This window comes from Hyla sarda, chromosome 8 (assembly GCF_029499605.1).
Source record: "Hyla sarda isolate aHylSar1 chromosome 8, aHylSar1.hap1, whole genome shotgun sequence".
NCBI classification, from domain to species: domain Eukaryota; kingdom Metazoa; phylum Chordata; class Amphibia; order Anura; family Hylidae; genus Hyla; species Hyla sarda.
Window position 1 is genome coordinate 182,796,202 of NC_079196.1, and position 17,990 is coordinate 182,814,191.

At 42.2% G+C, this 17,990-nt stretch overlaps 1 protein-coding gene across 3 annotated transcripts in view; it reads right to left on the minus strand.

Annotated features, from left to right (window-relative positions):
* The window catches only part of LOC130284028 (palmitoleoyl-protein carboxylesterase notum2-like), a 56,540-nt gene that overhangs the window by 16,423 nt on the left and 22,127 nt on the right, over positions 1-17,990 (minus strand). The window contains exons 1-8 of one of the 3 annotated variants that reach the window (XM_056533925.1): positions 14,274-14,387; positions 13,940-14,117; positions 8,229-8,584; positions 8,103-8,155; positions 7,854-7,949; positions 6,106-6,166; positions 5,675-5,733; positions 3,818-3,917 (exon numbers count right to left, since the gene is read on the minus strand). In XM_056533925.1, coding sequence (XP_056389900.1) covers positions 3,818-3,917; positions 5,675-5,733; positions 6,106-6,166; positions 7,854-7,949; positions 8,103-8,155; positions 8,229-8,536 — 677 coding nt within the window. In that variant the 5' untranslated portion in view covers positions 8,537-8,584; positions 13,940-14,117; positions 14,274-14,387. Of the gene's footprint in view, positions 1-3,817; positions 3,918-5,674; positions 5,734-6,105; positions 6,167-7,853; positions 7,950-8,102; positions 8,156-8,228; positions 8,585-9,301; positions 9,344-13,939; positions 14,118-14,273; positions 14,388-17,990 lie in introns of those variants that run through there. The other 2 variants (XM_056533927.1, XM_056533926.1) reach the window with 2 other exon arrangements.

Below are 17,990 nucleotides of genomic sequence, written 5' to 3' on the forward strand. Positions count from 1 at the left end.
GTAGATGCTGTCAGATCAAGATACTCAGTCAAGGATCTACCGTATATATTGAGCTACAATATTGAAGAACAAACGGGGCCCTCACAAGGTGAATATCCACTCCTAATCTATAATCGGGCTATATGGAGACATGTACATGAATATGGCGGTTCGGGTATTCGTATAGATATGCCAACTGCGGGGTGCATACAAAGAATCTGAAGTATAGTGGTAACTTTGAAAAAGAAAAGTAGTATGCACTCACCGCTAGGCTATGGCTGTCATTCATCGGAGTCCGGGGACATCGGCAGAATCGGCATCTTCAAGGAGCGCACGGAGGCTACACCGGTAGTTTCGTGGGAACTACCCACTTCATCCGGCCTCATCTATATATTGAGCAATTGTAAGCAAACTCATGGCAGGGAATAGATTGAAAACTATGGGAAGGCGCATATATATATTCATATATGTAATATTAGGAGCAAGAATGGCATATTGCTTGACAATATATAGAAATAAAATAGAAAAGTGCATAGTGGCATTATAAATGTAAAATTAAAATTATTAAGTATAAATTCAACCGAGGAATAGAATATAAAAATTTGTATATCATCTGATTTCAGTGGAGTGGGTATCTTGGGGCTTAAGACCTAGATGTATGAGAATAAATAATTAAAATATATTATATAACACACATATCAATTACATATAAATATGTAAAATGGTATTACGGGATAATGTAATAAATATAATCTAAAATTAATATATTACAGTACACTTTCAATAAGTTCATTGAGACCGTATGGCATCAATGTACAGAGCTTGAAGATGCAAAAATTCTCTCTATTCAAGGAAGAAAAACGATGGGGGATCATTCTTGGATATTCATTCACTCTATAGGTGTAATAGTAATACACTTAAAATCAGAATTGTGGACTTCAATCAGGTGTCGGAAAAGAGCAAACAAACTATCCCAGAATTAATGTTTACAATCAGGGAAACATAGAAGCACCACTAAACAAGGGAGTCAGCCTACGGACACTAAAGACTGGTCTATCAATTTTATCACCAGCTTCTGTAGGGAAAATAAGGACAACAAAAAGATTCTTAATAAACACTGGCCGATTTTATTACTGGGTCCCTTTTTAAACAAACTATTACCTCCTAGGCTGGGCGTAACATTCAGATGTAATCACTCTTTGAGGAATATAGTCGCTCAGAGCAAACTGAAGGCCCACAAATTCCCAAAGACTACATTCTTAGACACAATTGGAAGCTTCAAATGTGGTACCTCCAGATGCAAATGTTGTGTCAGCATTACAAATAAAACTAAAGAGTTTGCATCTAATGTCACTAAAGAATCCTTTCCAATAAAATCTTTTCTTAATTGTTATTCCAGATTTGTGATGTATTTGCTCCGCTGTCCCTGTGGCCTCCAGTATGTTGGTCACACGAAACAGTGCTTAAGGGACAGATTAAACAAACACAAACCTAGGTTTTAGACTCCATAGTGTTTCCCGACACTTGATTGAAGTCCAAAATTATGATTTTAAGTGTATTACTATTACACCTATAGAGGGAATATCCATCGATGATCCCCATTGTTTCTCTTCCTTGAAAAGAAGAGAAAATTTGTGGATCTACAAGCTGCATACCTTGATGCCATATGGTCTCAAATGAATTTATTGAAAGTGTACTGTAATGATATTCATTTATATTTATTACTATAGCCCATAATACCATTTTACATGTTTATATTAATTTATTTATATGTAATATGTGTTTATATAATATATTTTAATTATTTATTCTCGTACATCTAGGTCTTAAGCCGCAAGATACCAACTCCACTGAAATCAGATGATATACTAATTTTTATACACTATTCCTCGGTTGAATTTATACTTAATTATTTTATTTATATTTATAACACCATTATGCACTTTTCTATTTTATTTCTATTTATTGTCAAGCAATATGCCATTCTTATTCCTAATATTACATATATGATCGCATATACATCCCCCGATACTTTATATACAGGGGCCTTCCCATAGTTTTCATTCTTTTCCCTGCCATTAGTTGGCTTATAATTGCTCTATATATAGATCCTTGACTGAGTACCTTGATCTGACAGCATTTCTTACTTTCATTTCAGCGGCTGCCATTTGAATCCGTTGCTCACAGCACTACACACGGGCGAGCGTCCCCATTCATCCTCTTGCCTCCTGCAACATGCGCCGATTGGCCAGCGGCGTTCCGTGGTCCCTGATCAAAACAGAGTGCAGAGATGTGCTCCGCATCACGCCAGCCAAATACGCGCTCAGTTAAGTACATATTCGGCAATATCCTGCAGATGCGCTTTATATATGCGCCCAGCCGGATGTGTGTTTTACACCATCAGATTGACAGCTAATCTTGCGATCACGTTCCTTGACTGCTAAATACTACGGCCGCTTATGTTATCTAATTCATTGAGCCTCGTTTCTGCACCATAGTAGAACGTCATTTGTTTATTTACATAGGTTCCCATTTAGGTTCATTTGTGCATATATTATATATTTTATACAGGTGCACACTGCTTGTTATTTAATACATTGTGGTTTGTGTTTATTTTTATGATGTTTTGTGGGGCTGCTGCATGTTTTATGTGGGAGAGGTTAACTCCAGCCACTTTAACCTGGCACCCATTTTCTTCTCTCTAAATATGCTGCTTGTGTAATATTGTGTATGCCAATCTGAGGAAGGTGGGCTGTACCTCCGAAACGCGTCATTGGTTTCTCAACTGAATAAACATAGTGCCTGATGGTGCTTTAATGCCCCAATCGCTTTGGACATACTTATTCCCTGCTGGAATCTCGAACAGCGCCTGATGTATGGGTCCTTTTGCTTCCTTCACTTACTTCACAGACAGGATTTGATCACCCACTTCTGCGGCCTATTGGGCTTTGCAGTTCATTTCTGTCTGGAACATGATTGTACCCCTATCTAGGGGCGATAAGCACTGAATATCTGTCATAAGGTGAGCAGCCATCTAAAAGGCCGGTGCTATTCACTCTTTATCCCCTCTGGTGTCTTAGGTAACACACGAGGCGCGGTCCCTCTCTTTTCTTTTCATTACCTATGTTTTTACAGGAACATCTTCACACGTTAACAAAAAGAAAAGATCAATAAAAACCAGATTATATTTCTGTCTGGCCCACTAATATTTTTTGTCTGTATATAGTGCCAACATAGTCCAAAAAGGACAGCACAGAGATTTTCATCATGCACATAATATAAGGATTAGTGGGGGGAGAATCATCAAAACCTGTGTAGAGGAAGAGTGGTGCAGTTGCCCATAGCAACCTGATTGCTTCTTTCTTCCTAAACAGACCTCTAAAAGTGAAAGCAGCAATCGTAATGGTTGCTATGGGCAACTGCACCGCTCTTCCTTTACACTGGTTTTCATAAATCTTCCCAGTGTGTGTACATGGTCAATATACTGAAATCTATCCCACCGGACAGAAAACTTATCTGAGCTCAGACCCAATGGCCACAAATTCACATTGATCAGATTTTCTGATTGTTTATAAACCTAGCTTACTTGATTTTGGACTTAATACATATATGTCACATATTAGATGACTATACATAGATAGTGTTTATCGATAGACAATGATCACTCAATGTGTGTGTATATATTATATATATATATATATATATATATATATATATATATATATATATATATATATATATATATACATACACACACACACACACACACATATACATACGCACATACACACACATACATATAAACACACACACACACAATATGCAAGCTAGAATATACCTGGAACCAGCTAGAATGACACTTTTTGCTTGTTTAATGCCTTTTGGTACCAACTCACGAATCACCTCCTGTATAATTGCTGAGCCCATGAAAGCATAGTCTGTAGGGAAAAAAAAAAAAAAGTTTCAGGAGACAATACAAGATGAGACACAATTGGCAGATGCACATGGTATAAATAAATTATATTTGTCTGCAGGAGAGGGTTTGGTACAGCTGTAGCTACTCCAGTATAGGTAATCCCCCCGCGAGCTAAAACCATTAGCAGCACGAATGCTTATTTTCTCCCGAGGCCTTGTTACAAATATGTCAACAAAGCAAAGTTGCACAGGCTTAAAGTTCAGGCTGTGTAGTGTGTGGACTAAGGATTGCTTAGGCCAGGTTCACATACTACACTGCTCAAAATAAAAAAAATACAGCCCAACACCGTGCAGGGCATTTGGCATTTGCCAGAGAACACCAAGATTGGCAAATTCTCCACTGGCACCCTGTAATCTTCACAGATAAAAGCAGGTTCACACTGAGCACATGTGACAGAGTTGCGAGACTCCATGGAGAACGTTCGGCTGCCTGCAACATCCTCCAGCATGACCGGTTTGGTGGTGGGTCAGTAATGGTGTGGGGTGACATTTCTTTGGAGGGGGCCACACAGCCCTCCATGTGCTTGCCAGAGGTAGCCTGACTGCCATTAGGTACCGAGATAATCAGACCCCTTGTGAGAACATATGCTGGTGCGGTTGGCCCTGGGTTCCTCCTAATGCAATACAATGCTAGACCTCATGTGGCTGGAGTGTGTCAGCAGTTCCTGCAAGAGGAAGGCATTGATGCTATGGACTGGCCCGCCCGTTCCCCAGATCTGAATCCGATTGAGCACATCTGGGACATGTCTCGCTCCATCCACCAATGCCACATTGCCTCACAGACTGTCCAGGAGTTGGCGGAGGCTTTAGTCCAGGTCTGGGAGGACATCCCTCAGGAGACCATCCACCACCTCATCAGGAGCAGACCTATGCGGTCATATGTCATACGGGCACGTGGAGGCCACACACACTAGTGATCCTCATTTTGACTTGTTTTAAAAGGACATTACATTAAAGTTGGATCAGCCTGTAGTATGGTTTTCCACTTTGATTTTGAGTGTGACTCCATATCTATACTTCCATGGGTTGATAAATTTGATTTCCATTGATAATTTTTGTGTGATTTTACATTGATTTAGATTCAACTATGTAAAAAGATTAAAGTATTTCATAGAATTAGTTCATTCATTCAGATCTAGGATGTGTTATCTTTGGGTTTTCTTCATTTTCTTTTGAGCACTGTTTATGTCTGGCAATCTAGCATAGTCCATATCCAGCATGGTTATGCAGGCTTTTAAATATGTAAAAAAAAAAAAAAAAAATTTGCATGCTGACTATTATTATCTAGCACAACCACACAGGAGGGCGATTACGCATCCTCATCAGACTCAGGATGTTATATCCATAATACATGTGAACCTGTTCTTGGACAACGTAATTTTAACAAGCCAACCACATGATGACGTGTGCACTCCATCTGGCACGTTTACATGGAGCGCACATATCAGGGGGCTGGCTTGTCAGGGAAGACAAGAATAAGCCAAGCCTCCTGTGATCAGCTGTTCTCTCGAGCCGAACAGGATCGTGGGAAAGACCCAAGACAAAAGGGGGGGTGTTAAGAAACCAAAAAATGGACGATCTGCTGAAGATCAGTAAAACAAGTAACTGTAGGACTGACATAACTCTGCATAATGGGCACGATAGAAATAAGTTAATAAATTCCAGAATACCTCTAATGATATGATTTCTAGAAAATCTTTAAAAAAAATTATATAGATACCATTCCGGGATTGGGATATGTTTCCACTCCAGACGTCACTTGAGCAATATGGCACAAAGCTGTCGAAAAGTTAAGAATAAAACATTTAGTTAGTACTGGGAACAAATAAACTATTACTCAAAAAGTGGAATGGTTCAAAAGGAAATATATGGAGCGGTAATGGCTGCTGTGCCACCAGAAGACAAGACAATGAGTGTTTTCCAATGGTCTCTTACATATATTTGACCACAAAAGGTAAACCCTGGCCATCCAGCTAATGTGTATGGAGGGTTCCCGACTTTTTCCTGACAGAATGGAAAACAGAGATGGAATCCGATCAAATGCTAAAGGCAATGGCTTCACTACAGTTTATTATACCTCTCCTGTTAATTTCTGCAAAATTAGGTGTTACCTTGTCTGTTATACAGTCTCATACTGGACTTGAAACTTACACTGCATTTAGATTCCACCAATGAGGATTCTCATCTTGTCGGGGTGACAAAATTCCAGTACCTGTCAACAGCAAGAGGACAGGAGTATTATCCTCTTCAAGACAGCAGGCACATTATTAGTACTTTTCTGTGCTTATAATATGAAGAAATATTTTTGTTATTAGTGGTATCACATGTTTGGAAAACCAAACTTATATGCTGAGGTATGATCAAAGTTATACATCTGAGCCAATGGAAATGTCCATATTACAGATCTGTGAAGTACAGATACATACATTTCTACAAGTGATTCTGTGGGTATGGACCAGACTCTACCGCTAGGTTCTAATGAATAAAAGAAGAGCTGTGATCAGTCTAAACAAATACTAACATTTTATATATTATCTTGTAGCCTCTGATGCCAAGAATCTAATGGTTTTTTCCCCTTCTTTTTTGTTTGCTATGCTCAACAGTTCCTGAGATTTTACTATTTGGTTGACCATCTGTAATTTTCACTAAAAACATCAGATGGGTGGGAACTTTATTTCGGGAGCTTCATTTTCCTATCCCCCAGTTATTCACCCTTCTGAGCTATTTACACCACCTATCCAGAACTCACACACTATTTTACAATAAAGCTCTTGCCCTTCTGGCTATTCAGTGAATAAAGTACATAGTCACAAAAGTTAAAACTCCATTGGACACACACTATAATATATTATATATGGCTCAAGTCCTGCAGGAACTCATGGGAACCGAGTTCCTGCACTTTTTCCACAGCAGGAATGCAGTTCCCATTAGCAGGAGTCCTGCAGGACCAGCCCTTAAAGGGGTACCCCAACCCTAGACATCTTATCCCCTATACAAAGTATAGGGGATAAAATGTCTGATCTTGGCTGTGGCACCCCAGACATCCGGTGCACGGAGCGAGTTTCATTCCGTGCTGAATGACTGGTGATGCGGGGCAGAGGCTCGTGACGTCACAGTAATGCCCCCTCAATACAAGTCTATGGGAGGGGGCGTGACTGCCATCACTCCCCCTCCCATAGACTTGCACTGAGGGGTCGTGACATCACAAGCCTCTGGGGCTGCACCCAATGCTTTAAACGAACGCTGGGTGCAGCAGGGAGAACGTGGAGTCCCCAGTGGCGGGAACCCCGGGATCAGGCATCTTATCCCCTATGCTTTGGATAGGGTATAAAGATGTCTAGTACCCCTTTAAGTGGAAATCTCGGATGAGTTCCCACACTTTTTTTCCCAGGACGTGACCCCCTGTGTGTGTGTGTGTGTGTATGTGTATATATATATATATATATATATATATATATATATATATATATATATATATATATATATATATATATATATATATATATATATATATATATATATATATATATATATATATATATATATATATATATATATATATATATATATATATATATATATATATATATATATATATATATATATATATATATATATATATATATATATATATATATATATATATATATATATATATATATATATATATATATATATATATATATATATATATATATATATATATATATCTCTTGGCCCCCACCAATCTGACATGTCAGAAGTTTGTTAATATGATCGATACCATTTAATATACAGTTTTATTTTCGTTCAAATCTAAAACATACAACATATTCCATTGTCTGCCTTAGAAAGCAGAACAAAAACTAAAAATCTTCTGCGAAACCATATGGGAACATAACCTGAATGTGCAGGATTACCTCTTCTGCTCTTTGGCCAATCCGTCGAGCTCATGAGACGCCTGGTGTTCTTATATCTAACATCACAAGTCTCTTTGCTGTAACAACACCATCCACCTGTTTAAAGTAAGAGAAGACAATGAGTTAAAGCATGTTCTATTCAATTTATGCCTATGTACCAATATATTGTAGCAGAGAGGTGACAATTTTGTAGGTTGAAGTACCATCAGTAGGCATTAAAAGGGGATAGGCCATATGTGCAGTCAGTACCTTCAAGGAATATTATCCATCTTTTGCTGGCTTTAGATTCTCGTATGTAGTAACTGTGAGTAAAAAAGGCAGAAGATAAGTGATCTTGAACATCTTCTTGGTGAAATGCTCTCTTGAATTGCTTACCCGGCTGTGGTTCCATCATTGCAGGTCACTAGGGTATTCTTCAGTAGATAAAGTCTCATATCTTCAGATACTTTCTGCTCGGTCAGAGGAGCTAATGTTGAGCTTCTTGAGGGAATAAATGTCTGTTCCAGTAAAGAGACATTGACTAAAGGCATTCCAGGAGCAGAAATAGACTTCCCCACAGTACCCAACTGGACCATTTCTTTACTTTGAAGTGAAGCTCTTGAGCTGGCTTTATTTCCACGTCTGGTTTGAGACATCACTTGATTCACAGTAAGCAAAGCCAAGGAAAACTCTATAAGAAGCATTATTTCCACCTATGTCCTTACACCGTCCAGCTACTTCAAAGTTCACACCTGTCAAGAGAAACTTGAAGTGAGACGGTCACTACCGAGTAGGTTCTGGAGAAAGATAGTTTTGCCCCTTAGAAACGTGTCTTATGTTGGTCTGTCCATGTAGAAAGTACAACATCTCCTAAATGAGATTTTGGAAAAAGCTGGAATATGGCCTGAAGATCTGAATGAGGGAGAGTGGGGCAGGTTCCTCATTCTGAAGTCCATCTCGGACATTAGGACTAGCATAGGGAATAAGTAGCTGCACCTGGAGTCGTGTATAAGAGAGCTGTCATGGTAGAGCTCAATATCTGAGGTAAATCCCTGGTTATGGGCAGGACTGCAATACTGATGGGGGGGATTTATCAAAACCTATCCAAAGGATAAGTTGCTGTGTTGCCCATAGCAACCAATCATATTGCTTCTTTCATTTTTGAAAAGGCCTCTGTGAAATTAAAGAAGCGATCTGATTGGTTGCTATGGGCAACTCAGCAACTTTCTCTCTGGACAGGTTTTGATAAATCTCCCCCATGGTGTCCAGTGTCTTCAGAAAGGCTCTATTATTTTGGGGCAGTGGTTTCCAACTTTTGGCCCCCCAGCTGTTCTAAAACTACATCTCACAGCATGCATGGACAGACGCTGGCTGTATTGGCATGCTGGTTGTTGTAGTTTTGCAACAGATGGAGAGCCATAGATTGGAGACCATTATAAGGGATGTTACTTGCATTTTCTTTTGCTCACTTTGGAAAACAGACACCATCATGGGGGGAGATTTATCAAAACCTGTCCACAGGAAAAGTTGCCCAGTTGCCCATAGCAACCAATCAGTTCGCTTCTTTCATTTTGCAGAGGCCTTGTTAAAAATGAAAGAAGCGAGCTGATTGGTTGCTATGGGCAACTGGGCAACTTTTTCTCTGGACAGGTTTTGATAAATCTACTCCATATTCGTTAGCATGGTCAGTAATGTAAGAAGTATATATTTCTGTGGTGTTAGGACCTATAGGGGGAGATTTATTAAAACCTGTGTAGTGGAAGAACGGTGCAGTTGCCCATAGCAACCTATCAGATTGCTTCTTTAATTTTTCAAAGACCTTAAAAATGAAAAAAAAGGGCTCTAACTGGTTGCTATGAGCAACTGCACTGTTCTTCCTCAAATAGGGGGAGATTCATCAAGACCTGTGCTGAGGAAAACTTGACCAGTAACCCAAAGAAACCAATCAAATTGATTCTTCCGATCAGAGGCTTTTTCAATAATAAAAGTGATCTGATTGGTTGCTATAGGCAACTTTTCCTCTGCACAAGTTTTGATAAGGGCCACGTGTAGTACATTTAGACTAGGTTTCCACACAGGGTTTTTTTTTCTGGTGTTTTTTTGTTTTTTTTTTAACTGCCACTGCAGTTTGTAAGTCAGAAGGGGACCCAGTAGGAAGGAGAAGTATACATCCTTCCTTTATATTTCCCATTACTTTTGAATACACTTCTGACTGTGGCTCAGTGGCAGTATTCCAAAAAAAATTCCGAAAAAAACCTGTATGGAAAAAACACCAAATTGAAATCCACACTTTTTTTTGGCGTTTTTTCCTTCCATAGAAGTCTATGGGAGGAAAAATTCCAAAGTTTCCTGGAAAAAGCACCATAAACTCAACATGCTGTCTGAAAACGCCACAAAAGGGTGGAAGTATGTTTCATACTTTTCTACTGACTCCAAGCTAACATTTGCCCTCCAGACAGAATGAACTGAACACAGCAAAATTTATTTATTTATTTTTTCTGGGGTGTTCTTCACCCCATAAAAAGCAAAGGCCTAAACAGTGTTTTTTTTTGTTTACACACACAAAAAAGATCAGCTTATAGGCTAGAATATATCCTTTCACACAGGACACAATGGGGCATGTAGGAAAGTACATGGCGGTTGTGTGGTTCAGCCATGTGCAAGAGAAATAATATATGGCTGTTGACTGGAAAACACACCTGTCATTGGAGAAGTAATGTCACTTAGCCTTCTTTATGGGCATCCATTGTGCACAAGAACCTAGTGGAGGAGGTTGAGTGATGTCATGGTCACATGCACCTCCAAATGCCCCCCTCCCATAGGCTTGCATTGAGGGGGCGGTGATCACCAGTAATCAGACCCGAAGCGAACACGCTCCGGGGACTGATTGTAATGGGGTGCTGCATGCAAGATCACGGGGGTCCCCAGCGGCGGTACCCCCGCGATCAGGCATCTTATCCCCTATCCTTTTATGAGTGGGCTTTTTCTTCCTTTTTTTGTAATAACAATTTTTGTATATTAAATAAAGTATATTTTTTGCAAAAATATTTGTTTTCATTTCTTGGGATATATATGTGGCAAGATTTTGTAGGTGCTCTGGAATGGGCGCGTAATGTCCATGGTAATCTGCCTCATGCAGTTAGTAGTGTCATATTTACTACAGTACCAGGACTTCTCCAGCAGATTCTGATTGACGATGTTCAATCCAGTTGTGGAATCCCAGCCTTAGGCTATGTTCACACTGTAAAAAAATCTGTGATTCTGCTCAAATTCTATTCTGCAAAGCTTGCTGCAGAGTTTTTGCAATTTTGCTGAATTTTGGAAGAATTTTTGTGTGCTCAAAACACAGAATTCTGCCAAAGCCCCATTGACTTCAATGGGATTCTGCCCAGAATTCTGCAAACTTTAAAGACAGTTTCATTGTTTTTGCTGAATCTGGAAAGCAGAATTTATGCTGCAGAATTTCTGTAGCAGAAATTATGCTGTACAAATGGGAGAGAGGGATCCCCAATTAACACAATGTGTAGTAAATTTTGCTGAATTTTCTAGCAGAATTTTTTCAGCAGAAATTCTGCCGTGTGAGCATAGCCTCAACATGAAGGCCCACATTTATCATTGCAGTGCAAGTGAAGCATTTTTTTTACACTTTTTTTTTTGTGTGCTGATAATGTGTAGGAGCACCAAATTTATTAAAAGGTAAAAGCTTTGATAAATTTTGTGCAGGTCACATTTTCTGAAATTTCTGTCTACACATACACCAAAAAGCTACGCCATGTCTGGGCTGGCGTAGTTTTAGAGACTTTTCAGTGGCTTTGCGCCTTTTTTTGCTCCTTTTTACAAAAAGGGGCAATGATAAATCCCTTCCATATCATGTCTATTGCCAAAAATCAGTGGATTGCAACTCAAAATCAGCAGAAATGTGTAAACAAAAAGGGGCAAAAAAAGGCGCAAAAAAACCTGCTTGCGCCTTTTTTGCCCCTTTTTTAGACACAAAAAACAGTCTAAAGACAATGATAAATGTGGGCCGAAATGCAGAAAGTACATAGGTAAAAAAAGAACATAAATGTTCATACTCCACAGTCCTTGCACCAATCTGACATGGAGGGTGAATTACAAAGGGGGAGATTTATCAAAAGCTGTACAGAGGAAGAGTGGTGCAGTTGCCCATAGCAACCAATCAGATTGCTTCTTTCATTTTCCACAGGCCTCTAAAGAGGCCTGTGGAAAATGAAAGAAGCAATCTGATTGGTTGCTATGGGCAACTGCACCACTCTTCCTCTGCACAGCTTTTGATAAATCTCCCCCAAAGTTTTCACTGAAATGTTAAAGTAAAAAATAAATCTAGAAATGTCTCTCTTAACTCTTAATGTCTCAGTTATTATAATATAGTACATTCATCTGCAGTCCTGTCTAAGGGTGCATGCACACCACGTTTTTGCTATACAGTTCCCGTATACGGTTTCAAGTTAAAGACCGTATGGAACTGTATAGAAAACTGTATGTATTGACTTAACATTGTAAACTGTATGTCAAACGCATCATCTGGTTTAGTCCGTTTTGCGTCTTATACGGTTGTGTCCGGTTTTTTTCCTGTACCCAAAACCGTAGTCTACCACGTTTTTTGGTCCGGGTGAAAAACTGTATTAAACCATATACGTTTTTTTTCTAACATGGGAGTCAATGGGAACCGCACAGAACTGTATATGCGTACGGTTCCATCCGGTTTTCACCATACGGTTTTCGACTTTGCACAGTTTCTTTTCTTGAAATTTCAATCAAACAAGTGAAACTTTATTCAAAATTTAGAGAAAAGTTAAAAACGTATAGGTTTTTTTCTTAAAAAACGGATGCAACCGGACATCATTTTTCAAACTGTATACGGTTTTCAACCGTATACGGGTTCAAATTTGTGCACACTTTTTGATACAGTTTAGTCCGGTTTTGAGGAATCCTTTTTTCATCAAAAACCTGATACGGGAACTGTATTGCAAAAAACGTGGTGTGCATGCACCCTAAGGGTACATTCCCACACGGCGTATTTGCTGCGTATTTGCTGCTGCGTATTTTATTTTCTCTGTTGAAGTCAATGGGTAGGAAAATACGCAGCACCAAATACGCAGCAAAATACGCTGTGTGGGAACGTACCCTAAAACAACAAATAACTGACACAATGACAAATTTGGTTCTGCTATATCTGTGTTTACCATTTAGGCAGGAGAATGAGATGTGAAAGAGAATTGATCATTTTATGCACAAGCAAGTATTTGACATCTGGGCTGTATGTCTTAAAGGTATCGCCCATTTTTATCCACTCTATGCAGCATTCTAACTGCATTATTCGTTGGAAGTCTTTTAAAGGACTTTTATTGGGCTGTATGGGGAAGGACATACAATGCAACATCCATCTTTCCTGTGGTACTCTTACAAACAGAACTGGATAGCAAGTAGAAACCTACATTTAAAGGGGTACTCCGGTGAAAACCTTTTTTCTTTTAAAGCAACTGGTGGCAGAAAGTTAAACATATTTGTAAATTACTTCTATTAAAAAATCTTAATCCTTCCAGTACTTATTAGCTGCTGAATGCTACAGAGGGAATTCCTTTCTTTTTGGAGCACTGATGACATCACGAACACAGTGCTCTCTGCTGACATCTCTGTCCATTTTAGCAACCATGCATAGCAGATGCATAACAGATGTATGCTAAGGGCAGCATGGTGGCTCAGTGGTTAGCACTGCTGCCTTGGGTTCAAATCCCACTAAGGACAACAATAAATAAAGCGTTATTATTATTAGAATAATGTCAGCAGAGAGCACTGTGCTCGTGATGTCATCAGAGAGCATTCCAAAAAGAAAAGAATTTCCTCTGTAGTATTCAGCAGCTAATAAGTACAGGAAGGATTAAGATTTTTTTTAATAGAAGTAATTTTCAAATATGTTTAACTTTCTGCCACCAGTTGATTTAAAAGAAAAAAGGTTTTCACCGGAGTACCCCTTTAACTACATAGAAAATCCATAAAGCAAAATCTGAAAGTATTATATCAGTTCCAGCAGGTACAAAAATCCTAAAACATCCATCGAGGTGAAGAAACCATACACAGTACATTACCTCAGCGTCTCTAGATGCCACCGCCTGGGAGCGTCGAGGATCCAACCACCAGACACGAGTCGTTCTCAGGAAGAAAACCCTTCATCCTTGTATGTGGTGCACATATACTGTATTTGGATGGCAGCTGGATGACTCATTGATCTGTAAAGGGGATTACAAGCCTAGTCCCCTCACATCCCTGAAATGCAGGACATCAATAGACATCAAAGGGACATGCCTGGCCAAGGTTAAACTGCTTAACACCGTCATTGCTGGGGAACAAGGAATGAATAACAGTTTGCCGCAAAGACCCAAAGTATTTTATTTCATTTAACAGGAAGTAATATTGACATACCTAAAAGGTCGTCCGAATTCTTTGACCTTTTATTGTCATACAATGTTTTTATACAATACATTACAGGGGTCCCTCAAGTTACAATATTAATCGGTTCCAGGACGACCATTGTATGTTGAAACTATCATATGTTGAGACCAGAACTCTATGGAAACCTGGTAATTGCTTCTGAAGTCACCAAAATGTCATCCAAAAATAGGAAAAAAGTGAGGATTAAAGAAAAATAAGTAGATAACTAATATAGATAAAGCAAATCCTTACATATAAAAGTAAGAAAGATCTTACAGGAGCTGTAAATCACTGTCTATGTCAGTGTTTCCCAAGCAGGGTGCCTCCAACTGTTGCAAAACTACAACTCCCAGCATGCCCGGACAGCCAAAGGATGTCCGGGCATGCTGGGAGTTGTAGTTTTGCAACAGCTGGAGGCATCATTTTTGGGAAACACTCGTCTATGTAGAGCTTCTTCAGGGTCCTGTACAGATCACGCAATGTCCTAAAAAAAAAGTTAAATGGAGCCGCCCCCACCTGATGCCCAAAGGAGCAGCTAATCCTGGCACAGGTAAAGAGTACAGAACATGTAATACCTCCCTGTACTGTAGGGGGCGCTACCAGACACCAGTCAGTGCATACACTTCAGTAATACAGGTAAAGAGTACAGAACATGTAATACCTCCCTGTACTGTAGGGGGCGCTACCAGACATCAGAAAGTGCATACGCTTCAGTAATACAGGTAAAGTGTACAGAACATGTAATACCTCCCTGTACTGTTGGGGGCGCTACCAGACACCAGTCAGTGCATACACTTCAGTAATACGGGTAAATAGTACAGAACATGTAATACCTCCCTGTACTGTAGGGGGCGCTACCAGACACCAGTCAGTGCATGTACTTCAATAATACAGGTAAAGAGTAGTACAGAACATGTAGTACCTCCCTGTACTGTAGGGAAGCGCTACCAGACACCAGTAAGTGCATGCACTTTAGGACTACAAGGGTTTTACCAGTGAAATGTCCATTCTGACTGGTCGGTTCTTCCAGCCATTAACATGTTTCACAGATTCCATAGCATTGTATATTTAGTCTGGTTTCAAGTTACAATGGTCCAGAAAAGACCATTGTATGTTGAAACTATTGTATGTTGAGGCCATTGTAAGTTGAGGGATCACTGTACTAATGTAACTGTTACGCCTAGCGCTCCGGGTCCCCGCTCCTCCCCGGAGCGCTCACGGCGTCTTTCTCCCTGCAGCTCCCCGGTCAGTCCCGCTGACCGGGAGCGCTGCACTGTCATGGCCGTCGGGGATGCGATTCGCACAGCGGGACGCGCCCGCTCGCGAATCGCATCCCAGGTCACTTACCCGTCCCGGTCCCCTGCTGTCTTGTGCTGGCGCGCGCGGCTCCGCTCTCTAGGGCGCGCGCGCGCCAGCTCTCTGAGACTTAAAGGGCCAGTGCACCAATGATTGGTGCCTGGCCCAATTAGCTTAATTGGCTTCCATCTGCTCCCTGGCTATATCTGATCTCCTCCCTTGCACTCCCTTGCCGGATCTTGTTGCCTTGTGCCAGTGAAAGCGTTTAGTGTGTCCAAAGCCTGTGTACCTGAACTTCTGCTATCCATCCTGACTACGAACCTTGCCGCCTGCCCCCGACCTTCTGCTACGTCTGACCTTGCCTCTGCCTAGTCCTTCTGTCCCACGCCTTCTCAGCAGTCAGCGAGGTAGAGCCGTTGCTAGTGGATACGACCTGGTTGCTACTGCCGCAGCAAGACCATCCCGCTTTGCGGCGGGCTCTGGTGAACACCAGTAGCCTCTTAGAACCGGTCCACTAGCACGGTCCACGCCAATCCCTCGCTGACACAGAGGATCCACTACCCGTAAGCATAATCGTGACAGTAGATCCGGCCATGGATCCCGCTGAGGTGCCGCTGCCAAGTCTCGCTGACCTTACCACGGTGGTCGCTCAGCAATCACAGCAAATTGCCCAACAAGGACAGCAGCTGTCGCAGTTGACCGCCACGTTACAGCAACTTCTGCCTCTGCTACAGCAGCAACCATCTCCTCCGCCAGCTCCTGCACCTCCTCCGCAGCGAGTGGCCGCTCCTAGCCTCCGCTTGTCCCTGCCGGACAAATTTGATGGGGACTCTAAACTCTGCCGTGGATTTTTGTCTCAGTGTTCCCTGCATATGGAGATGTTGTCGGACTTGTTTCCTTCAGAACGGTCTAAGGTGGCGTTCGTAGTAAGCCTTCTTTCAGGAAAGGCCTTGTCTTGGGCCACACCGCTCTGGGACCGCAATGATCCTGCCACAGCCACAGTCCAGGCCTTCTTCGCTGAACTCCGGAGTGTCTTCGAGGAGCCAGCCCGAGCTTCTTCTGCCGAGACTGCCCTGTTGAACCTGGTCCAGGGTAATTCTTCAGTGGGCGAGTACGCCATCCAATTTCGTACTCTTGCTTCCGAGTTATCATGGAATAACGAGGCTCTCTGCGCGACCAATCTGCAAGAACTCATCCATTTAGCTACCCGCATTGACATGCGTTTTTCTGAGCGACACCAAGAGCTCCGCCAGGAAAAAGACTTAGATCTCTGGGCACCTCTCCCACAGTATCCGTTGCAATCTACGCCTGGGCCTCCCGCCGAGGAGGCCATGCAAGTGGATAGGTCTCGCCTGACCCAGGAAGAGAGGAATCGCCGTAGGGAAGAAAATCTCTGTCTTTACTGTGCCAGTACCGAGCATTTCTTGGTGGATTGCCCTATCCGTCCTCCACGCACGCACCCAGCTCACGTCGGTGTGGCGTCTCTTGGTTCCAAGTCTGCTCCTCCACGTCTCATGGTACCCGTGCGGATTTCTTCTTCAGCCAACTCCTCCCTCTCAGCCGTGGCCTGCTTGGACTCCGGTGCCTCTGGAAATTTTATTTTGGAGTCGTTTGTTAATAAATTCAGCATCCCGGTGACCCGTCTCGTCAAGCCGCTCTACATTTCCGCGGTCAACGGAGCCAGATTGGACTGCACCGTGCGTTACCGCACAGAACCCCTCCTCATGTCTATTGGACCCCACCTCGAGAGGATTGAGCTCTTCGTTCTCCCCGGCTGTACCTCTGAGGTCCTCCTCGGTCTGCCATGGCTCCGGCTTCATTCGCCCACCCTTGATTGGACCACCGGGGAGATCAAGTACTGGGACTCTGCCTGCCACAGGAAGTGCCTCTCCCCCCCTCCCAGTCCCGTCAGGCAAGCCTCTGTGCCTCCTCATGGCTCCCGTCCTTGTGTCTCCCTGCCCCATGCTAAGCTTCACCCTCTGCCCTCCCTCCCCATTCCTACTCCTGCTGTACTGCCTGCCATTGAGGAAACCATCCATTCTTTCCCGGTGTCCTCATCCCAGGGGAGGCAGTCACCGGACAAAAAAAAGGGGAGACCTAAGGGGGGGGTACTGTTACGCCTAGCGCTCCGGGTCCCCGCTCCTCCCCGGAGCGCTCACGGCGTCTTTCTTCCTGCAGCTCCCCAGTCAGTCCCGCTGACCGGGAGCGCTGCACTGTCATGGCCGTCGGGGATGCGATTCGCACAGCGGGACGCGCCCGCTCGCGAATCGCATCCCAGGTCACTTACCCGTCCCGGTCCCCTGCTGTCTTGTGCTGGCGCGCGTGGCTCCGCTCTCTAGGGCGCGCGCGCGCCAGCTCTCTGAGACTTAAAGGGCCAGTGCACCAATGATTGGTGCCTGGCCCAATTAGCTT